General features: G+C 36.2%; 1 protein-coding gene across 6 annotated transcripts in view; it reads left to right on the forward strand.

The window, feature by feature from the left end:
* Positions 1–23,106, forward strand: part of LOC141905289 (uncharacterized) — a 50,199-nt gene extending 27,093 nt beyond the window's left edge. Inside the window, exons 11-20 of one of the 6 annotated variants that reach the window (XR_012619252.1) lie at positions 4,940–5,002; positions 5,948–6,013; positions 6,668–6,716; positions 6,814–6,903; positions 7,269–7,340; positions 14,769–14,945; positions 17,023–17,955; positions 21,270–21,395; positions 21,487–21,657; positions 21,782–23,106. Coding sequence is in view for 1 of the 6 variants with exons in the window: in XM_074794121.1 (XP_074650222.1) it covers positions 4,940–5,002; positions 5,948–6,013; positions 6,668–6,716; positions 6,814–6,903; positions 7,269–7,340; positions 14,769–14,945; positions 17,020–17,149 (647 nt within the window). In the remaining 5 variants the exon portion in view is untranslated. Of the gene's footprint in view, positions 1–4,939; positions 5,003–5,947; positions 6,014–6,667; positions 6,717–6,813; positions 6,904–7,268; positions 7,341–14,768; positions 14,946–17,019; positions 19,125–21,269; positions 21,396–21,486; positions 21,658–21,781 lie in introns of those variants that run through there. The other 5 variants (XR_012619255.1, XR_012619254.1, XR_012619251.1 and 2 more) reach the window with 5 other exon arrangements.
* Positions 23,107–25,896: the final 2,790 nt, after the last annotated feature.

The raw sequence follows: 25,896 nt of genomic DNA on the forward strand, positions 1-25,896 counted from the left end.
TCTTAGCTCTTGCGTATATAATTGCAATGACCTCGATTGGGGGGCGTCGTCTCTACGAGCGAATGTGATTGGCTGTTTTTGGGTTATACGGGGAATTCCGGCGCTACTAAAATAATTATGGGGAAGCCATTTATGGCGAACGTTTCATTGGACTAGGTGCGAATTTTAAATGCTCATTGCTGGTGGGAATATAATTATTTCACATATCGCCATAGGTATTGTTTCATTTTAATACCCGGTGATTGTGTTGATTGAGATTGAAGTGAAGCGAACGTTCACTACACAAGGCTGCAAATTAGAACATAAATATGAAAAATAATGAAATATGAACATTTTGGAACAACATGCAGGACCCAATGATGTAAGCGGGCAGGTGATGGATCAAGCAGACAGAGATACTCCTGCCACAACAATTTTATTGTCCAATATTGCGTCTGATACCTTTTCGCTGGGCGCAGCCGTGGGCGCAGCCATTTCGAATATATAAATTAAATTAGTATTGTTTATACTCGACGCATGCGGACTGATTCTGAAACCGGCAGCATTGCCACAGGATTAGGCGCACACTCAGGCGAACTTGCCACGCGGTGTCAAAAATATCAAACAAGTTTGATGTCGGCGTCAAAGCCGACGCCTGAAAATATCACCTGCACACTAGGCCTTTTTGATGCCGGCGGCTCTGTTGCGGCGGCTTTGATGATAGCGTGCGGTGGGTTTAGACATCCTAATGTGCCAAGTGATTAATTGGCCCAAGAAATTATAATCACATTTTTCTTGTTAGTTATGTGGTAGATGAGAGGGGGTCAAGCAATCGCGTAGTGATATGTCCGGATTGACATTGGCAGTAAAGAATGGGGAATGGCCTCTTTTGAATAGAAAAACATAAATTTATGTAACCCCGGTATATTAAGTTAAAACCCTTTCATGATGACACGAAACATCGAACGGTTAACAGTACCACCTTAACCATGATACGATATCACCAGTAAAGAAAAATTATTTTATTCAATTTTACCAGAGTTGTTTATTGAAGGAAAATATCGTTGGTAAGTACGCCGAGAACAACCATATTGTATCATCAATCAGTTGACTGACAGTTTATCGTAAAATTCCATCAGTACAGCTATATTCCAGGGTTCGAATTTCAGAATTTTTCATCCACAGCAAGTTACTTTCAGAAATGCTGTGGATGGCGGAAGCAAGTCTAGATCTCACCACAGCAAGTGCCTATCTTGAAAACAATACCCAGTTAATTATGTATTCCATGATCATTGAAAACTCTATATGAGAGTCAATGTTATTTGGTTACTTGACTTAAACATTTAAATGTATATCAAATCAATTATAATATTGTCTACAATATTTGTAAAAATTAAACACTAAAAATGAAATCATTAGAGTTGCATCAGTTCATAATGATATGTCATTGAAATTGAATAATTGATTACTTTATTATTGAAAAAACTTATAACATGGTTATATTCTAATAATCTATAATTTCTCAAAGATAGAATATGACACTGTGTATAACTATTAAATTAAACTACTGACCGAATGAATATTGGGCCTACATGTATTGGAAGTTTTAAAATTCAGATCAAAATTCATGTTAATAGCAGTTGTTTTTGTTAGATGGCAGCACTGTATAGAAATAGTTGTTGGTGCTAGCACAGGAATATTCATTGAAATTGTCAACGGCATTTTAAAGAAATTTTATAGACGGCATTCTGAAGCCGTCGGTACAAAGATACGTCAACTAATATGCTATGTACTAATACAACGTTGGCAAAAGCCGTCAATTGCCATCGTGAAATTCGAACCCTGCAGGATTAGTTTTCACTTTAAGATGCTCTGCCTGCCTCCTGCGCAATCACGAGGTGGTAGCAGCCCCTTACGCACTCAGCAGATAGATTCGGTTTGTAATGCGCACTGGGAAAAATAACTTATCTTTTCCATGCATTGAACACCACAACAGTGATAACATTTACACGGTGTTTCTCGTAAATTGCAATATGGCAATGGTTATTTGCTGCTACTGTAGTTTTTTGGAATCGAATCGATCGGCCTCGGTAGCTCAGTGAGATAAGGCGTGATGCTGTTGCATCCACTATCAGTGCTGAGTGACAAGTGGGTTCGAGTCCTGCTGGCTGCTTACAGTGTGCAGGCAACACTACAAAGGCCGTCCCTTCGTGAGGTTAAATGGAGAATCCAATAGGGTTACAAACCAAGGTCCTAATGATGTAAACATACAAAAAGACAAACAAGCAACCATCAGCCTCAGTGACACCAATGCCGGCATCGCTCTGTGTGACGTTTTGCATGCGTACGTTTGTCCGGTTGATCTACCTATAATGCATCAGAGTATTTTGCATTCAGAAAGATCGTTCTGTTTTTGTTTTCATTATTCAGCAACAGTTCATGCAAGAAAAACCAGTCAGTCTAGATTACCCTTACAGTTATATGTTGAATACGAATCTTGTGTAGGCGAAAGTGCCGAAATTGTTGTATTAAATGGATTTTTTTATACAAATCTTTATTGATATAAATCTCTTGGCTGGGACATGATGGAAACATCAGAAAAAAATTAGTTTCATCTTGAACAGAATCGCGGTTTAACAATACAAATAGCGTAGGTTAAATCATTTGGCAAAAAAATGAAATTCATTCAATTCTTAAGTTTGTGGCCCTCAATCAACATCGATGTAAAGCATTAACCACTTATTACCTTACCACAGTATAATCTACCAATGCTTCAAGGCCCATGGTCCTCTTTGTTTGTTGCCCTTTTCTGAAGTTTAGCAATATAGTAATAGTAATTTATTTTCATCATCAATTTGATCGAAACATAATTACAAATACAATGCACAACGAATAGGTAGATTATTGATGCCCATAAGGTTTTTTGGCAATTTGAACATGCTCTTTCTGGAATACTTGGCAATATACTATTGAGTCGTGTCTGTTCCTATTTAGGAAGTTATTTTGGTAATATAGATTGGAATTTTTGGAAATATATTTTGCGCTTACAGGATTTCTATACATTTGTTTCTATATATTAATTTTTAGTGCTCTTTTCTGAATAATTGGCAATATGACATGCCCTTAAGGATTTTTGGCAATTTGAACAATTTTCGTGAATATTTGACACTATTATTGAGACAAATTAAAGTGGGCGCACGTGCCACAGGTGTGACCCCCTGTATCTGTCCCTGGATTGCTATAGGCCTAATAAGACAATTGAACACTGTGGCGCTAGCAAATGGTACTTACCTTTCCCACACATTGAATTCAATTTGAATATTTTTCATGAATTTTTATGAAAAAGGGATCTCTCGGAAATCAATTAACACTAGAGATCATCGTCAGTTGTGACGATACACCTGACGATCATCTTTTGTATCATTTTTATGGTCGAAGACCATATAGGCATTGTCGCTAGTAAAAATCATGCCGTAGTATCTTTTCTGCCATGGATATAGTCCCATAATGCTGTATCATATAGAACTGATAATCCAATGAAAGATGGTCTGTAACACGTTATTTGCCTGTATCAACACGTCATTTGCCTGTATCCAAGATCCTAGCTACGACTATCATGGCCTGTTGTTCTTAGGTTCCAAAAATCATGATCAATTATGGAAAGTTTTGAGGCGCATGAAGGGCCTACATGTCAGTGAATTGTCTGTATCGGTTTTATCTGGCAATGAAGTGTTATTCTCATCATTATCCTCACAGGTGCTCGCGTACTGATACCTTCATACGTAGTTCATAGCAACTGCACAGTTTGTGGTTTATACCGGAGAGGATCGTAAGTGTTGTCTCTGCAGGGTTTGTCGGTAGCTAGCCTGGATTTATTTCTTGAAAGCACTTTGAGTGCGGGATTTTCTTCATGAAAATTACCAGTAATGCGAATATGCTGTACTCTCGGGAATAGCCCAAGTCAGCACATATAGTAGTATGGAGACACTAGTGCTGTATATGCACAGCGAGGTAAGCAGCTGCGTCCCGCCTCGTATATAAACACAGGCCGACTCGGATTGACTGATGAAAAATAAACTTAGGCGCACGGTTCCCACGATCGTTAAAAGATAGTCCATTACTCTTTATCGGGGAAAAAATTGTACAAGCCTACACTGTATCCATGCCAAGATGAAAGCATAAGACGTGAAGCCTAAAGGGGGAAGTTCTGAGGATTTTTGGAGCCATTTTAAGTGCATTCTTATGTTATGTGGTCTTTGTCGTAATTAAAACTACCGCTTAGTAGTAGTGCCTGTCACGTGAACTTCATTCATTCATTTAAAGCATCACACACACAGTGAACACGGTTCGATTGGCTAACGTGTTGACTATACCATTATGGAAAATAGGATGGGTAGGATCCGTTAAGGCGATTACACTATGCTTTGTAGCGAAGGTAGATATTACCTATGGCTATTACTATTACACAACTTCCTCAGCCATGCATTTTATTTTTGAAACAGATCGTTACATTGAAATGTACTAAAATAAGAACGCTATAATGTCTTTAGAAAATGAACGATCAATTTATTTTCACAAGTCCTCAAAGAATTTTTCAGGATTTGGAGAAAATTGGACCACTTTTGATTGGGGGAAAATGTTGTTTAACAGTTTGTTAAAAAACAGCCTCTCGGAAATCCTCTGATAGAACTGGCATCTCATGCATCCATTCACTGTACTATTTAGTCAATTTTAAACCCGGTCTTTGACCATATGGACCTCATGGTCCTCATGTAATATTTTGATTTGATTAATCCTTGGTTTTTAAACTTAAATCTGTATATAATGGGTTTTTATCTTTATGTTGCCTGTCTTGTCTGTTTTCTTGCTTACCCAAGAGAGACATGTGGCAATGCTACATTCTACTTAGTGTCGAACTGAGTCACACATACATAGTTCATTATTGCTAACCATATTTTAGGAACCACTACCCCACCCCCAGGTAGCGCTGAAAGTTATGACGAGAATGAGTACTATTTTGAAAGTACGTAAGTTGGTCATTAGAGAAATCAGTTATTTGAATAATCTGTCAGCCTATATTAACGACCAACGGCATGTCATGTCAGTGTCATGTCACAAATTGGTAATCCCATTGGAATCTGATTTTAAGATTTATCATACTGGTATAAACCATGTTCATTTTGAAATATGAATTATGAAAAGTAATGTGAAGTAACATCATGAACATCCTTGGTTATACCAGAGGCCTGCCTTTTCAATCTAGGCCTACCTGTAGTTCTGCTGTAATTGGGCTATAAGAGTGTCATGACTAGTAAGAAACTAAGATAGGACCATTGGCATTGTCATGCATATTTGGTGGATTTGCAGTTAAGGTATGTCCAAATCAGATTTTTATACTGAAAATGCAAAATTTGGAAAATCCTAATCTGAATATGTATCAAAATCTTTAGAAAATAGTATAGCCCATCTTAAGGTATGAAGGTTGACATATTCTTCAAATATGGTTCAGATTAAAATTCAATTATGGAAATGAAGAGAGGTAAAAGGGTCTGGTCGATTTTGTTTGTTTCTGGTTTTCTTTCCTTGACTGTTCTTCCTTTGTAAGTTATGATGTTTGTATATTGTATTATTGATTAGTTTCTCACAGCGGAAAACTAAGTAATTCAAGGGAAGTTGTGGATAATTGCTTTGTATTGTAGAAAGGATAAGTGTATAACTGCTTCAAAAAGGGATAACTTTGTTTGCTATTTATTATCCTGTGTTTAAGATGAATCAGTTCCCTTTGTGTTGTTCTTTCCCAATTGTGTCTGAATGTTGGTGACAGTACACCAGTGCCATAACTTTAAAACGAAAATATTTAAACTGTTGGAAATATATTTTGTTATCCATTTTCATAACCCATTCCATCAAAAATGCATTTTTTTGTGTTATTCCATTGACATAGAATGGGAATATTTTTGTTTTCTAGGGGTGCCTCCTCCAGTAATAAGCAGTGCTAATGGCAATTTTCAACCAATGGGACCACCACCAGATGGTAAGTGAATAATTTTTCATTTAGTATTGGTATTGATAAATGTATCATCCGCTGTAGGTTGTTTTTGATTGACATATATTCACTAAGAAGCACGCGAGTCAAATATTTGATGTGAACAATATTTAGAACTAGCAGAAGGGAGTGTTCGGATGAAGCCAAGCAGAAGATTAAAGCATCAAGGCAAGAGTGTGTTTCAGTCTTTCTGGACACACTTCTCCTCTCCTAATCCTGGATCCTAGCAATGAGTCGGGCCCATACCCGGGGAGTTCGACAACTGGTCTAGCTACCTATAGCTCAGCAAGCGTTCTTAGTTTCTGGGAAAAATCTGATAAATTGATAAATAGTATCGCTGTTGTAATTTCATCACTTCTTGTGGAATTGGGGTTACCCATGTTTTTTGGTTCTCGCCACCAGGGGGAGTTGAATATTGAAGTACATACAATTTGCCTATATACGTATATTGGTACCTATGGATATTTTGTAACCACAATCAATTGCAAAATTGTAGCTCATGACATGTTCCATGATTGTGAAGTGTCTTCAGGACATCGGTTGTTGTATATGGTCACCAGGGGGTGCTAAATAGCCGAATATGATACTATCTTCATATTGCCTAGTCCTAGTCTAAAGAGCAATTATAATGGTGTATTTCAGCATTTTATGGAGGCCCTCCTCCGCCAGCCATGGTACCTCCACCAGACAGGTATGTGCTTTCATCTATATCTTTAACTTAAAGCTGTATGAAAGATATGTCACTTCATACTTTCAATCATTCAACTTCTGTTTTTGTTATTTTTCAGAGGTCCAATGCCACCTTTCTATGGTGCTCCACCTCCCAATTTCATTCATCCACCTCAGTTCTCTGGACCGCCACCTCATTGGGAAAAACGGTATGTGTTTGCCTGGCATCAATTCCTCAATGGAAAGAAATTTTCATGATTTGGATGGCAATCTGGCTATGGTTGTACATAGACTGGGCATTGAAATTGACACAAGCATTAAATCGATAATCTAGTCATTATCTACAATTTACAAACAGAAAGCTAAACTGTCAATTCAAAATTGTTCCTTGTGTTTGAATGAAATCAGTACCTGTCTATTAAACCTCGACCTTGGTGCAATGTTGGTTTTGGTTCTAATTGATCCTAATTCCCAGGTTTTGGGGCAAATTATATGTAGCTTTGGATGAAATATGTTAGACTATGTTTGGTGTGAAAGTAAATGTGCTATGGATCTGTTCGTTGATTTACTACAGGTCACCAGGTCGTGAATCGCCTGTCCGAGATTGGGACTTTAATAAAAGCCGATCACCAGGCTGGAGTAGTGGGTAAGGCTTAATTTCCATCGCTTTTGTAAATGTCTTGAATTCCGCATTTTCTTTATCTATCAGTATCTGTCGCTTTCAATCTTTGAGAAAAGTCCATCATTTCCTGCTAAAATGCCTGAGATTTTTCAAATAATGTCTTGCCTAATGCTAATTTTACTCAAAAGTAGCGGTAGGTTTCCTAAACAAATTATATGTTGTTTGCCAGTTTCACTTTAACAGTAGTAATCTCTGTATGGATTTTAACACATTAGCACATAGGAATTTCACTATGTAGCGTCAATTACTCTTCAGAAAATCAAATAGAAACCCACATTTACGACATTACAGTAGATCATTTCCAATTATTTTCATGTAAAATTTCATGTTCATGTTATTTTGTAAACACAGTATGCTCTCATGATATATAATTTGATGAGGTGGCCCACCAAAATCACGACCTTTTGTCCCCTGAAAATTCATCCAGACTTACTGATACAAATGAGTGCTCAGATCATTTTCATACTCCAAATACATGTACTCTAAAATTTCAAATTGGACCATGTTGATTTCTCTACACAAATTTGACTTCTTAGGTGTCTTGTTTATCCTAAGTTAATAGGTTTGACATTTCTATGTCAAGACAAAAAAAGAGTCAGGGCCGATCTGGGCACCTTGAGGAGTAATAGGCAGGGCCTATGCTGGCAGCTTGATAGGGCTTATAGGTAAAGTTGTTCTACGTGTAGTCATGTAATTCATTTCATTTGGAAGTTGTTTTATGATGATTAGCTAGTAATAGATGATTAGTTAATAAAGATGATTAGTTAGTAAAATCTAACAAACTTGATTTGATCATGTATTGACATGACACTTCTTACTGTCAGTCACTGTCAATTGGATTAAGATTTACAAAGTGTGAGACATTTTTAATTGGTAATTTGTATGGCAAAATGCATTCTATCATTGTCATACATCCTGTTATGGATTTAAAAAAACAGGCTAAACTGACTGAGGCTGTCTTGAGGAAAAATTAGATTCTTGCTATAGTAGACTCCTCTCAACTCACATTCATATGGACCAGAAAAAAATCATTCCGTTTAGCGGCATTCGAGTCGGAGTTTTTGATGAAAGAGGTCATAAATTATTAAGAAATTAACCCTCAATGAACCATTCTGTATCGACTCTACATGGCTCGTTTGACAGTGGGATACAAAATAAAAGTAAATTCTACTTTTTACCTTCATGACGTAGTCATGAAGGTTATAAGATGGTAGCGAGTCGATGATGTCATTTTCGTGTCACCGCTTATAACTTGTTGGTGGAGTTCAGACGAAGATTTGTCAAACGAATAAATACTTTAATCATATTAATGCAGAGTGTAAAATTCAGCTTTTTAGCCCACTTGGGACTTAAGTCCCAGCGGGCTATTGCATTCACTTTTCGTCTGTATACGGAATCCAGTTATTTTGGGAAGTTTTTCAGACGCTTCAATGTAATGTCTTTATATTTGGGTTACACATGTATCTACCCTAGACACATCTTCAGCTCAAAAACTGGCCCTGTCAGAATCAAGATGGCCGACTGGCAGCCATTGTTGTTCACCAAAATCAGCACTTTTTACACATTATTGAACTTTTTGAAGGAAATATTGAAGACACTTCGATCAATTACCTTGATATTTTGTATATATTTGAATTCACCAAGGGTCCAGCAGGATAAGAATAATTGGGTCGATCGGACTCAAGATGGCTGTCCTATGACCTTTTTTGTGCCCTAAAGTGTCAATTTTGGCCCGAATTCCGATTCCTTTAGTTTCCTGCTGGTTTGCCATTTATCATTGCAATTTGTGATGGGTCTTCTTTTGAAAGGGATCTTTTATACCTGATACAGGTATTTCTGATCAGCAGCAATCTTGGTATCATCAGTAGTCATTCATTGTGGAAAAAAGTTTTTCCCTATTTTATCGACACCTATGCATATTCTTGTTACCGCCATTGTAGAAATTAGAAATTGTAGCTCATAGCATGTTCTATGATATTGGTGAGTGTCAATGTCATTAGTATTCTATATGGTCACCAGGGGGCATTGAATGATATGATAACTTAGTATTTCTACATTATATTTGTACCTATGCATATTTTGTTAGCAAAATCAATTGCAAAGTTGTAGCACATGACATCGTCTATGATTGTGGTGAGTTTAAGGAGATTTGTTATTCTATATGGTGACCAGGGGGCGTTGAATGGTAGAATAACTCAGCATTTCCTTATTATATGGTACCTAGGCATATTTTGTTACTATCATCAATTGCAAAGTTGTAGCTCATGACATTTTCTATGATTGTGGTGAGTTTCAAGGTCATTGGGTTTTGCAGATGGTCAACAGGGGACATTGATTAGTAGAATAACTTAGCATTTCCATATCAACTTGGTAACGAGGCATATATTGTTATCACAATCAATTACAAAATCGTAGCTGCTGATATGTTGTATGATATCGTATATCGTCACCAGGGGCGTTGAATATTGAAATTGTTAGATTGTTGAGCATTTGAAACAACTTCCCAAGTGGGCATGGCGTCCCTGGACGAGCGAGTGCGTCCACTTTTTGGTGGTACGGTTTTTTATGCAAATAGTGGTGCCGATTCCCGGGAGATTCCTCATTAACATGGTTCCCTATGCAACAAGCAATCAGAGCTTCGCGCACCTGTAACATAGTCCTGTGGATAGACTGTTTAGTAACACATTTTCCTTGCCAAACTTGTATTCTAGACGTTTTGGCCCCACTTTCGCGGATGAGCCACCGCACAGGATTTCCGCAAAGCAGCAGAAACAAACATGGCCACCTTTTGAATTTTCAATGTTAGAAATTGTACATGAATTTCAATTATTTCAGCTGTTAGGGTTTCAAGGTACAATATAACTAGATGATGTGATATGGCATTGTTAATAAATGATAATGCCGCAGTGAAGCCAGTCACGAAATGTTCCGATTGAGTGAACAGCAGTCAGAAACATATGAATTAGGGTAGTTACATAACTATTTGCAGTAAAGTACAGACAAAACATGAAGCCTTAATGGCCGTTTACAAAAACATTCTAGCAATCAGAATTGAAAGATAATAATGATATACAACTTTAAATTTGTTGCCCGCACACTTGCGACAACGACGCTGCTATACGATACTGTGCTGCCACTTTTATCAATCATGTGGTCATAGAAAATGGCAGCGCCCATTGCAGAATTATCTTGTTCCGAAAGTGAAAAGATGTCAAAATAACTTTACTGACAAGGCAGTCACATTCCGATAGTCATTCCTAAATATCAAGACTGCCATCTAAACTTAATGGCAATCTACATCTTAGATATTGATTGTCAATGACTTATATATGCTTTTAGCATTTTGTCCATTTTCTGGATAGTTACAAACAAATTAGAACATAAAAATGAAAAATAATGAAATACGAAAATTTTCATGCGGGACCCCACGATCTACACGGGCGGGTGATGGATCAAACAGACAGGGATACTCCTGTCACAACAATTTTATTGTCCAATACTGCGTCCGATTCCTTTTCGCTGGGCATTTCGAATATATAAATTAAATTAGTATTGTATATACTCAACGCATGGGCACTGATTCTGAAACCGGCGGCATTCCCGCAGGATTAGGCGCACACTCAGGCGTACTTGCCGCACCACGCCAAAAATATCAAGCAAGTTTGATGTCGGCGTCAAAGCCGCAAGCGGCAAAAAGGGCTGAAAATATCACCCGCACACTAGGCGCTTTTGACGCCGGCAGCTTTGTTGTGGCGGCTTTGGCGCTAGTGTGCGGGGGGCTTTAAGTTAAAATTATGGCCATTTCTAAAATTATAGCAAAATTATATTATAATTTGTAGTCAGTGCGGAACGTTTGGTTTTGGAACAATGATGAGGGGTGGTAGGTAGTCGTTCAATTCAAGTCATGATTTACCACATGTTACTTCCGTGTTGTTGAAAATCTCGCGAGAATGGCGCAACATAGAAACTGGCAATAAATGCCAAATATCATACATATTTGTTATTACATACTCATAACTTACTGTACGGAAATAGTTGTTGGTGCTAGCACAGGAATTTTGCAAGGTGGGAGCACCGTACGCCTTGCAGTTAAGGCATCAGCTGCTGTAACTTTCAATTTCATGTCAAACTTTTCAGAATATTGATTACAAAATCTGGTGTCAGTGATTAAAATTGTCAACAGCATTTTAAAGAAATTTAATAGACAGCATTTTGAAGCCGTTGGTACAATGATACATCAAAGGCTATGTACTAACACATCGTCGGCAAAAGCCGTCAATTGCCGTCGTGAAATTCGAACCATGACCAGTGCTTATTTTGGTAAATAAAACGTGCGTATGAATATGCAGATGAATTTTACGCAATACTTATTTGCATATACAGGGGTGTAGCCACGGATGCGACAACTGCGACATATGTCGCACCAATAATTTAAAAACCCATTATGCTAAAACGTCATAATAAACGTTATTCTGTATTTACATGGGGGGGGGTATCAAGTTCTTTCGAAGATGTCAGTGGTGCTAATTTACAGAGGCATTGGTAATGCACATGAGACTTTCGGTGTAGGCCACATCCAACCCAGTGACTCCAGCGAGTTTTGTTTATAGTGTTTACGGTATCACATCTGGACCATGCACCTCACAGTATCAAAGTTGCCGAATTCAGAAGACTTTTTTCATATTACTTTACAGTGACTCAAACCGGTATTCTTCTGGTTATATTTCACTGATTCTGTAGGTGTTTTTTGTTCATGAAAAATGAACCATAATAAGGGATTTGACCAAAAAATTCTGCTCAAGTGCCGAGACATGGAAACCGAGAAAATCGAGAGAGTACCGGTATTGATGTGCAATAAGCTAACATCAGTTAACTATTCATCAATAAATGGTCAAGGGCAGATCCAGCCTACCACTTGTATCGAGGGGTACTCAGATTTGCCCTGCTATTTTTCTAGTTCGTGATTTTGACAGGCTCTTGTACTAAAATGAATGTTTTATTCCGGGCAAGTATTCTGGAAGTAGTATAGAAAATGGTCTAAATGAATCTAAACGAAAATAATTAACTTCAAGGGGGGTAGACTTTATACCCCAAATATGCTTAAAGATTGCATCTCAGAGCCTTGAAAAATCAAAATTTTCTGGGGGAGTGCCCCCAGGTCCGTTTTGTGCTATGATATAGTTGCCATTCCAGTTCAGCAGGACTCAGAAACCGCTCTGGGATGGTGAAACATCTGGATCCGTCCCTAGACCAAAGATAACCTTATAGGCATTATATTATCTACAGAAAAATTATTCAAATATCAGCTCTCATAGCCATCAGAACGCATCTCAGACGTTTTAATGTTAAAAATTTTCTTGTGGGAGGGCCCCCAAACCCCCCTTCTAGACATCGAGCCTTCGGCGCTCGTTTGGATGTGCGCTCCAGATTGTCGCACCATTGAATTTTAGGTGGCTACGCCCCTGATATATAAAACACCAAAACAGGTGAACTAGTATAAATTAGGACATATGTAATGTACCTTACAAATTGCATCCCTATATCCTTTTCTGAAATATTTTAAACTTTGTCAAGTATCTCATATCTCATAAGGCTGTGGTAAACCTCTTGGCCCATGGGCAATTATTTAACTTGGTTGCCGTACACCCACTAATTACACCGAAAGGTTTGCAAGTTTCTTGCTCTTCCAATATGGCTATGGTGGGTATTTTGAATTCCTTGTTAGTGCTCATGACACTTCAAATGATAAGCAATTTTCTGAAGGTTGGTAACAATGTCCATGGATTACTCATATCGAAATTCACCGTGCTCACATCTCAAAATGGCCTCCAAGGTGGACATCTTGAATTAATCATTAGTGCTGTACACACATCTAATAAAATGCGATTTCTTTTAAACTTGGTGGGTGTAACGGGGAATTCCGGCGCTACTAAAATAATTATGGGAAAGCCATAGAATGGCGTACGTTTCATTCGACTAGGTGCCGTATACGTTCCGATTTCAAATGCTCATTGCTGGTGAGGATGTAATTATTTCACTCATCTGCCATAGGTATTGTTTCATTTTAATACCCGGTGATTGTTTTGATTGACATTGAGGTGTATGCGAATATTCACTTACACGAGGCCTCCACATGCACGCGGAGTGCTACACCACACACACACACAAGCTCGTACAGTACACTACTAAGGGTGATGCTGTAACACGTGCACGTTTGACATGAAAATAGGCTGAATAATCGTAGCAGAAGATGAGCGCTGTGTTTTCTGTTCGATAGAATTTTGTAATTTCTTGTGACCTGAATATTGTAGTGGTAAATTCCAGGATTTAAAACGATCTAATAGCCGATTTCTTCTGTACCGGTATTTTAGCTTCCGTCGCCAACATTGGAAGAGGTTTCCAAAACCCAATATTCAGCCACCCTCTGATATGTGACATCATATGAATTTCAGGCCATCCCAAAATAATGGTCTGTTTGCCGTAACCCAACCAACCCGACTCTACGCGAATCCAAAACTTTTTTCTGGGATTCATTGAAATAAATTTTATCTTTGATAAAAACGGCCGACCGACCCACTGCCTACTATGAGCTACGTATTTTTGAATTCAAGTGTGCATCGTGTGAAAAAATGCCTTGACATGTGGCCTAGTTTAAGTTTTCCAGGAAACTGACAGTGTTCCAATAAGCTGCCATTCATTCTAATGCTGGTAACGTAAAAGCGCGCACATATTCAATGTACTGTTTCATTTTTAACACAGAGATGACGCTCTGGGCGAAGTTATAATTTTAGAATAATTCTTGAAATCTACGCTATTAGACAAATTACCCGTGCACAACGTAGATGATTTTTTTGCGATATTGTTTCCATGAAAAAAAGCCCAAAGGTGAAAAAAAATTTTTTTCTTTACCAAAAATCTTGCCAAAAAAAATTTCTACCTACCTACCGACTCATCCTGAAAAGTTGAGTCAGTGTTGCGGCAAACAGACAATTATTTTGGGATGGCCTTATTTGAATATTTTTTCATATTGTGAAACATATTTTTTTTAAATATAAAATAGTTTCCCTGCCGTGCCTACCTGTACCCTTCAAAATTTTGGACGTGGACCGTAAACAAATGTATATCTTTGGTCGTATTTGACTACAAAAGATTCTTTGAGAAAGATAAAATACAATATAAACTTGTGGAACTTTGAAGTCACGAATTAAAAAGATTTTTCAAGCAATGCCCTTATTCCAAACAACCTCTAGCTTTCAAGGTAAACCACACTTCGCCCATGGGCAATTTATTTAACATATCAGGGTCATGTACATGGTATTCCGCCATGTTTTAGTTTTTTACTGTATGCAATTCTGATATTATATTAAGGATACCATTCTCTTTGTTGTGTAGGTCAGAAGAGGATGTGAGATATCGACGAGACAGGGAGAGAGATCGTGATTACGATCGAGATCGCAGCAGCTATCGTAGAGACAGGGATACATCGGATTCCAGATCAAAAGAACGTGAAAGAGATAGAGACCGAGATCGAAAACACCGGGACAGGCCAGAAAGAGAACATAAGCGAAGGTATGGTAGAATAGAACTCGAAACAGAGGTGTTGCTGTGGCTATGTACTTCTGGTGTTTAGTGTGCTTTACTCCTTTTCAGTCCATGACCATAATTTGTAATGAAGTACAATGATTCTTTTGTTAGTAATTTTGGATAGATCAGAAGGGAAAAAGACAAGGGCCTTTTAGAATATTGATTCATTTGTTATGGAAACCCCTAACTTGGCACTCAGTCTGACAAGTAGAACTTTTAAGGTTCACAAAGAAAACAGTTTGCTTTGAATAGAAATATCCTCAAAAAGCATATTTTAAATGATTAAACTCTAGCTTGAACATAAGAATGCCTGTTCTTGAGCAGACATATAAGCATGTTTAAAGTCTAGTACTTTTCATTGGCAGAAATGAATTAAAATATGAATTTTTCAAATGCAATTAGTATTGAATGAACAAATTGGAAAAAGTAAAGAAAATTATTTCTCCCAATTATTGGAAAATTACCCCTAAAATTTTGGATCCTGTTCTAGAAATAGAATCAATTTGTTATGAGCTATGTACACCGATCCATCCATCGAAAAAAATCACTTCCGTATATCACAATAACTCGTGTAATCAATCCGATTACCGTAATATGAACAAAATTAGCATGAAAATGGAAAATTTCCTTCCGATGACATAACACATAAACATAGACAGAGACACACCCATACCCTTGCATTACAAACATTATGTTTACCGCAAGGCAGAAAGGTCCCAACAGATATGGATATTGCCAACCAGACAGTAATTCCATAGAATAGATGTCCCGCACCTGGAACCTAATCGCAATAGAAAAGATAGTTCTGCCACTCTTATACTTATAATTACATAGTTTTGCGATAAAACAGAATTACATGTACTTCATTGGACCTAAAAATGTATTGATTATATAAGCCTTAAGAAGGTATATGTAACGAATGCGGTTGATTGTTCAATAGGGTATTATAGTATATAGTATAGATAGGTATATCACGGTTTATGGTGTGCTGACCTAGACGTATCGGCCCCACTCCGCGCGGTTGTGCCACCGCACGGGATTTACGCGAAGCAGCATACACAAACATGGCCACTCTCTCAATTTTCAATGATAGAAATCGTGTGTGCATTTCAATTATTTCGGCTGTTAGGGTTTTAAGGCACAATATAAGTTGATGATGTGATATGGGGATGTTAATTAATGATAATTCCACAGTGAAGCTAGTGACGAATGGTGCCGATTGAGTGTACAGCTGCCAAAAACACTGAAATGTGCGTAGTTGCGTAACTATTTGCAGTGAATTGCAGACGAAACATGAAGCCTTAACGGCCGTTTAAAAAAAATTATATCAATCGCAATTGTAAAATAAAAATAGATAGAACCTAAGTTAAAATTCTGGCCATTTCTAAAATGTTATTACTTATTTTTAGTCAGTGCCGAATGTTTATTTTTCCAACATTAATGAGGGGTGGTAGGTAGTCATGCAATTCAAGTCATCATTTATTACACGTTACTTCCGTGTTGTTGAAAATCTCGCGAGTCCTGGACCAAACCCCATTGAACAATGTGATCTGTGTGCTGGCCACAAATGCACACAGATCACACTACACTACCCATTACACACTCCAGTACCCACAGCTTTCATATATCCATCCAATGATTTAGAGTTTCTTCCTGGATAGATTTCTACATGAGCATAGCTCGTGAATCATCATGTACGCCAACGTCAACTGTTGCCAGGGCTACCATAGGCACACGCAAGCTATTTAAACTTCATTGGAAGTCAGATAGAGGGCATATGGGGGTACTGAATGTATGTACTTTTTACGCACACCATAGGCATGCATGGTTTTAAATGACATTCGGATATGACAAAGTTTCAATGGTATATACGTATACCTTATTTGGGTTATAACGTATAAATTATCTGGTCGCGACTGATGCGTTACATCTTAGGTAGACTGTAACATGTTAATAATTCTTGCCAGTCAAATTGATAAAAATAATGAGTTGTTTCTTTGATAAATTGTACGATGTTGATTCTGTCATTATCATTCATGAAATTTCTTTCATGTTTTAGTAGGAAACACGAGGATTCTGATGAGGAACGACGTCGCAGACATAAGAAAAGCAAACGATCGAAACGCGAGAAAGATGATAGCAGCGGAGGAGGAGAATCAAATAAAGATCCATCTCTTCCACCTGAATAATGGAAATAATTGAAAATGCTAGAGTGAATATTCTATGGACTATGGATGAAATAAGGACTATGAATGAAATATTTACAAAGGCATTTAGCGTAGGGAATGTCAACCTCGGTTATTCTGTCCCTGCTGTATCGTATAAGTGCTAAATATATAGATTGGTTCCATTTTTAAGAAAGTCGAATTCATACTTCTTAATTTCTATTCCGTAGACAAACATGTGATCCCATTATTCGATTTCTATGTGCAACTTTTTGTGTAATCCATATCAGCTTATAACGTCTGTAGTGAAAAACAGTGTATAGACAGACCACCGTTGTACGCTATCAGTCATTGACCTCTATTTAATGATGGGTGCCTGGATTCTTATTAATTTCAAACATTTGTAGCCACACGACATAAAGTACGCAATTTAACAATCTGTAAACATGAGTTATAGAGGCTATGCCGTATAGTACCTTATATCACCAAATCCATACCAAAATAAGTTGATCCCGAGTAATATAGATTAGGTTGACCGAGGTTGATCGTAATTTCATTGCTTTAACATCATTGAACTTTTAAGTATTGTATGTAAACAATGTGCATATGAATTGTATATACCAGGTAGATTCAAACAACATATTTATTTTCTTGTTTCAAAGGTTTTCCCTCTCAACAAGAAGTTTGTTGCTCATGGTCCTTCGGGATTAATTATCATGTTGACTGCCAGCTTGATAATATGGTGCTGCCCCCCCAGGTGCTAAACGAATACACGTGGGTTGGCATTGGAGCTGTTACATAGTCAGCCTTTGTTCCAAATTGACCAATAGGTAGGATGTAGTTTGTTCATGTTGCCAGCCATACAGGAAGTGTCATTCCTCTGTGGCAGAGTGCAAATATCTTTTGCAGATGTGATGAATCTTTACGAATATATTCGTAGCCGGGACTGGTGACAGAACTGGGAGTACAAATTAATTCGTAGCTGGCACTCAATGTGTTAAATGTGAATGCTGAACTGACCTCTTTTCATTTTACAGGAGAAATGCTTCCACTCTCCTCTCTGAGTATAAACTCCTAATTCCACCAGCCTGGGTTGGGTAGATATGGGGAGGAATGGAGGTAGGCGTTGCTTTTCGACAAAAGGCTTTTCGACAAGCAATGTGACGCCTACCGACGCAACTGGGTTTATCAACGATTAGCGGCCTACGAGAGGCCGCCAGTTGCTGCTCTATCGGTTCGACATAAGCCGGCTTGCGATGGCAACCCGACGCCTACCGACTCGTCGCAAGCTGTATCCAGCTAGTTGCCCATGTTCTACTCCGGCCTAAGGTAGGCGGACAGTTGCTATCGATCGCAACTGACATAAGCTCATCTGCGACGTGACGGAACTGAGCGCAGGGGTTCCAGCCAATAAGAGACCGCATATACATAGTTCAAATTATCACCGCTAGTTAGCGTCATTCGTAATTAGTCATAAACTTTCAAATTGGAGTAGTTCAAAATGTAAATGCTTTAAAAATGCTTTTTCACTTGACCATTTGAGCTGTTGCAGTTGCTAGTAATCGCAAACCGACGTAAGCAGGGAAGCAACTGGGAGGATCTCGTATCCCGCTAGTTGGCCTCAGTTGCTGCGAATCGGAGCGCAGCCGACATGAGATGGGCTGCGATTGCGGTTGCTCTCAGTTGCGTCGGTAGGCGTCACGTTGTTTGTCGACATAAGCCAGCCTTTATAGCAGAAGATGAGCGCTGTGTTTTATGTTTGATAGAATTTGTAATAAATTGTAATTTCTTGTGACCTGATAATACTAAGCAGCAAACTATAGTTATTGGTTGAGGTCTGAATATTTTAGTAGTTAAATCCACGATCTACTTACATACGCCGATTTTTTACGGTACCGGTATTTTAGCTTCCCCGGCCATACATTGGAAGAGGTTTCCATGACTCAATATTCAGCCGCCCTCTGATTGGTGACATCATATGATTTATATTGTAATATTTTTTCATATTGTGAAAAATATTTTTGTCACCGTAAACAAATGTATATTTTTGGTCTTATTTGACTACAAAATAAGTCTTTGAAAAGATAAAATACAATATAAACTTCTAGAATTTTGAAGTCACGAAATAGAGTTAGGTTTTTCAAGCAATGCCCTTGTCCCAAACAGCCTCTAGCTTTTTCAAGGTAAACTACATTTTGCCCATGGGCAATTTATTACTATTCTAATCATTTGATTACTGTTCTATAATTCTCGAGATACGACGGGGCCAGTTAAAGTACGAAATATGAAATGAAATTAAGAAATACGAAACGAAATTGTAAAATTTCATTTCGTATTATCCTCCGATAGACTGGCCGCCTGTCCAATTTTGCGCCACCTGCATTCGCAGTCAGAATAGGACAGGTTTAACCCGTCCGCCATCTCCCGTGGAATATACGGATCCAATCAGATTAAAGTATTTTATCACGGGAACAATGTAACATGGCCGCCTACAGAGTGTCTTGATTTACTTTCCATGGGCCTCTTAAAAGTCGACTTTTAGCTCTCGAGGAACGGGAGAGCTATTACGAGCGTGTCGGCATCGTGTCGTGTATGTTTACGGTGAACCAAAGCACACCAATTTTACAGTCATTGAGTTAACTAAAGATCCAATTACTGGGGTCAATACGCTGCAAAAATAAATCTGGCAACTTTGTATTCAAGGTTATTTCACATTATATTGGGTTGAATGGTGATAGAAGCTGATCACAATAATATCAAGATTTTTGAATAATATTTTATCAATAATTCGTACGGATGAATTCATTTTTTACAAGGTGAATAAATATGCGGATGACTACATCAGTTGGCGTGAACGGGCACCTTGCACCAAGGGTCGGTACCGTAGCGGTCTTAAATTTGGAAAGTCAATGGGAGTCTTTAAATTTGAAAAGTTAGCAGACAATGGTCTTGAAAGCCTTAAATTTTTACAGTTGAAACCAAAATTATCGCCGAGTTGTATGGCATTGTGGCGTGCTTTTATTCATTTACTGCAGACGGCGACAGTTGGCATCTCGAGATTCCTCATTAATGGGGTGCATCGCAACAACCAATCAGAGCTACGCGCACATGCTACGAGTCCCGTCGATGGACTGTTAAGTAACACATTTTCCTTGCCATCTTGTATTCTAAATCTATATTGTATGAAAATAGAAATATTAATTTGAAAATATTTTGCATTCTAAAATGGATTTTTGGTGCACCAGTGCTTATTTTGTTGAATAAAACGTGTGTATGAATATTCGGATGAATTTTACGCACTACCCATTTTATATGCATACAGAAAATACCGAACAGGTGAACAAGTATTGTTTAGGATCAGTTCGACACGGCTTGTCCATAGCGATCCCGTCTTCGTATGGGCATCGTGTGGGGAGAATGAGCATTGTCGCATGGACAGTAAATACGAGTAAAAACAAACGACAAAATTTATATCAGCAACTTTTAATGGCTACCACCGTAACACAACAACAACAATGCGCGTGCGCAAAGGAGGCATGACAGAAGCATGTCGGGAACTATAAATGAGGCGGTAAATTCAAACTTGAATTAAACATAAACTTTCCCGACACACTCCGGCCACGCGTTTATACAACTGAACATGTAATACAACATAACATTAGTCAAGTGATTGCTCTTTTATGCGTTCCATCGCCCGTATAGCAGCAGCACGTTTGGGTCTTGCAGCTGCTGACACTGGTTGATCGTTAACCCGATCGAAAATCACATCTCGTTCCTTTTCATCACACGACATCTCGAGCGGGTACAGCGGCGATACAGGGCGATTTGTATAACCCTGACTCGTTCTAATACCGGCGACTCGAACTACGCCATCGGGCATTGGGTCCCGGGTATAGTCTTGTCACAACTGCCATCTTCCAATACAGACGGTCTGTATTGTCTGCGTGCACCAGTACAATCTCACCAACCTCGCACAACTACTCCGACGAGGAACGGTCAAGCTCATAAAAAATGAAAAAATAAATTCTCGCACACTCGAATTTATTTTTATTTTTTACTCGCCCGCCCCTTCAACCTTTGATATGAACCCCCATTATCCCTATTTATTACTCTTAAAATTAAATCTAATAAACTAGATTTACAGTTATATTTAGATCAACTGGTTAAAGCAAAGACATTTGTTGAATTATGGAATAGTATTTCACAGAATCAACCACAATTCTGAGGTTTAAATCAGTGGTTAGAAAACCGGCAACTCTATTTGAGCCTTGTATGTATATAATACATAGTTTTTGCTTACTAAAACATCTGTTACATTTCAATTGTAAAGAATTGATTTCATTATGCCTATAAATTCACAGCTGTCAAGCGTTTCCATGACGCCAGACATGTTGAGTCATAATAAACCGCAGATGCATAAGATCATTCTGGAAGGCGCGCCCGAACTGAATAGATGATGTATACAGAACTCATAGGATATTCTATCTCGAAACGCAATTACGAGTTTACAGTTTACAGTTCTAAATCTAAATGTAAGTACCGTTTTTTGTAGTTATCATGAAGTAGGGAAAGGGGGCTATTAAATATGAAACCTTTAAATATATTTATATTTAGTATATACTTTAGATAGCTAGAGTAACCACTAATATCTTTTAGATTAATAAAATGTCATACGCATCAAGAAGCGATAGAGAAACTCAAGATACTCTTTCTGAGGAATCGATAGCAATGGATATCGAACCAATAGAAATTGGCGTAGAAGCACAAGAAACACAAAAGATCAACGAAGAAACTATATAAGAATTTAAAAAACATTAAGACTACTCCAAAAATTCCAATGATTAAATTTAACATTTGTTGATGTAGTTAAATATCTACCGACAATTGAAAAAATGTTTGTAATTATAAATTGTATTTATAGAAATCAAATGATGTATTGGATGAAACGACCGAACATGCATGCGTATTGATCAAAAGGGCGCCTGTATGCCCGCTTTTGATCAGTGCGCATGCGTTTGAATTTTCTATGTTCGGTCGTTTCAATTTTACAAAATAAATATATAATTATGATAGGCGCATGCGTATTAAGCAAAAGCGCACCTGTATGCCCGGTTTTGCCCAGTGCGCATGCGGCACGGATATTGCAAATGGTATGATTTTGATATCAAGGAACCGAAATGACTTATCAAAAGCAGCGAGGAATGAAAAAGGATGACGTTAGTCGAAGAAATGGAAGAGGATTCTAAAATGTTAATCAATTTTTAATAAAAATATATATTATAAATGGAGCCGGAACAATCACAAACTCTCAATATTACAAACAATACTGGCGTTATAAATATTTATCAGAAGACATGTTCTAAATGTAAAATAAATAAACAACTCTCGGAATATTATAATTATAAAACTCAGAAAGATGATAAGCAAAGTTATCGTAAAACGTGTAGTAAACTAAGTGACAAACAAAATTATAGAAATAATACTGAAACACGCAAAGATAAAAATAAGCAATGGAAAGAAAATAATAGAGAACATTATAATGAGTATATAAAATAAATATCATAAAGAAAGATATCAAACAGATCTAAATTTTAAAATGAAACAATGTTTGAGAAATAGATTATCAAAATTATTCAGTAAAGAAACGCATTCAGAAACACTAACAAATTTATTGGATTGTTCAGATGAATTTCTCAAATCATGGATTATATATCAGTTCGACGATAAAATGAATATAGATAATTATGGCGAATACTTTCATATTGATCATGTGTTACCGATATCTAAATTTAACATGAAGGATGAATACAATAAAAAACTAATTTGGAATTGGAAGAATCTAAGACATCTTGAAAAGAAAGAAAATAAAATTAAACATGACAAACTAGATTTACAGTTATATTTAGACCAGTTAACAAAGGCAAAGAAATTTATTGATCAATGGAATAATGATCCAAATAATGAACAATACGTTGAGTCTTAAATAAGTGGTTAAAGATTAATATATCTCAAATAAAAAATATTTAAAAAACAATAACTTCAACTAGCTAGTGAATTCTATTATAATTTTAATATTTTCTTTTGCAATTCTTGTTAACACTAGATTAAATAGATTTTGATAAGATTCGAATAGAAATTCTTTATTTTAACTAAGCTTGTATTTAAAATTCTTTAACTTAACTAGCTAGTATTAAAATATTATATTTTTTTCGCTTTTTTCTCCTATATAAATGTCAAAGAAATCTAATAAGAATAGTATTAATATTGAAAAAACATTAGATGATTTGGGCATTAGTGATAATAAGGATATTCCAACCAAAATTAAAAAATAATATTAATTGTAATATTGATTATGAATACTACTTATATTGTAAGCACCATCTTGAATTACTAATTGCTAGCGGAAAGTGTAAGCAATTTTTAACTAAGATTATTAATTTTCAAGAACTAGATGCCATGAAACCAGATAAAGTAATAAAATATTTTAAGATTTATGAAGAGTCAAGATTAGCTAGAATAAATGATTCTATTTCAGATGGTATTGTCATTTGTTGTTCAAAATTATGTAACCGGTTAATGTCAATTGATGATGAAAATAAATTATATAGTGATTTGAAAAATGACTACTTAGTTATGAGTGAATTACAAAAATGGGTCGGATACGCTTCATTCCAATTAGGATCGGTTATGACATTAATTTCTACTGGTGTCATAACATTTTCGAATATCAAGCCTATGGAATATAAATCAGGTAAGAACGAAACAGATGGGGCCGTACGACACCCAAACGGTGAAACAGAAAATGAATCCGAACAAAAATTAACTAGAATAAATGAGTGATGATGTTGCCGTACGGCACCCACACGGTGATGCCAAGAAAAAGCCTAGATCCGAGAAACAAATTAAATGGGCAAGAGAATTAGATAAAAGATCTGCAGAATTAAAAAAAGCTAAGAAAAAGAAATGAACTGATATAAATGAATCACCTGATATTAATTCAAATAATAATCCATCTAATGCTTCTAATGCTGGAAGTAATAATAAATTATATATTACAATTGGATAAGTAACAGTTATTATATTCTCTGGTGTAATATATAAATATAAGTATAAATCTGATGATAATGATTCCGATGATCGGAAACCTATTATACCAGAAAATAAATCAAATGATTAAGTCATTGAAACTAAATCTAAATTATTATTAATGGATTAAAATAAGATGAAAAAAGAACAATATTTAAGAGAGTTATATTATAACCCAGAAAGTGAAGTATCATATTCTAGCGTTTCAGAATTATGGGATAAAATTAAATCTGATAAAGAAAATGGTGCCGTATGGCACCCACATGGTGATATAAATATAGTGAATTAAGATTATGGTTACAAAATCAACCAACATATCAAATCCATAAGAAAATGGACAAAACTTATTTAACAAGAAAAGTTATGGTTTCATATATCGATCAACAATGGCAAGCAGATTTAATTGACATGAAGAACTTAGAAGAACACAACAAAGGATATTTCTGGATATTAAATGTTATAGATATATTCAGTAGATACGCATGGTCAATTCCAATCAAAAATAAAACTGGTATAGAAGTTACAAATGCTTTTTAAGAATATATTTAAAGAAGCTATTCCAGGTAAGATACAATTTGATGAAGGTAAGGAATTCTATAACAAACATTTTAAAAAACTATTATCTGATAACGATGTAGAATATTTTTCAACACACTCAGATAAAAAAGCATCTATTATAGAAAGGTTTAATAAAAAATTGAAAACTAGAATGTGGAAATATTTTACTGCTAATGAAACATATAAATATATCGATGTGTTAGATGATTTAGTGAAAGATTATAATAATTCTAAACATAGTTCTATAAATATGAAACCTATACAAACTAGAAAAGAAGATAATTCAGAAATAGTTTGGAATAATTTATATGGTGCGTTTGTTACACATGATTTTGGAGAACATAATTTAAAATAGGGCAACATGTAAGAATATCTAAATATCGAAAAACATTTTATAAAGGTTATACCCCAAATTTTACTGAAGAAATATTCAAGATTAAAAAGATAATATTACCTAAACCATTTTTGTATAAATTAGAAGATTTAAAAGATGAAGAAATATTAGGTTATTTCTATGAACAAGAATTATCACTTGTACCAAATCCAGATGAAATAGAATACAAAATAGAAAAGTATTGAAAACAAAAACTCTTAAAAGGAAAAAAGTATTCTTTGGTGAAATATAAAGGGTATGATGATAAATTTAATGAATGGATTTTATCTAGTAAAATTAAAAGAATAAATGAATAAAGATTTATTTATATTTGAACCGCATAATATGTTAGTTACTGGAGTAACCAACTGTGGTAAAACACATTTCATATTAGATTTGCGAGAAACTATTTATAAGAATCATTTTGATAATATAATATTATTCTGTCCTACTTATGAAATGAATAAAACATATAATAGAGATATAGTTAAGATAAAAAAGTTTATTATATTAGATCCTAAAACAGTAAAAGAAAATTTAGATAATTGTATTAAAATAGCAATTGATATTTATAAAGGATCAAATACATTATTCATTATAGATGATTGTGCAAATTTACATGATTCAAAAGTGAGAGAAAGTGAGTTATGTTATCTAGCTTTCTCTGGGAGACATTTTGGGATAACAACATGGGTTTTAAATCAAAAATATAATTCAATTGTTAAAGACTTTAGGGAGAATATAAGATTTCTAG

The sequence above is a fragment of the Tubulanus polymorphus genome, chromosome 5, assembly GCF_964204645.1.
Source record: "Tubulanus polymorphus chromosome 5, tnTubPoly1.2, whole genome shotgun sequence".
NCBI classification, from domain to species: Eukaryota; Metazoa; Nemertea; class Palaeonemertea; order Tubulaniformes; family Tubulanidae; genus Tubulanus; species Tubulanus polymorphus.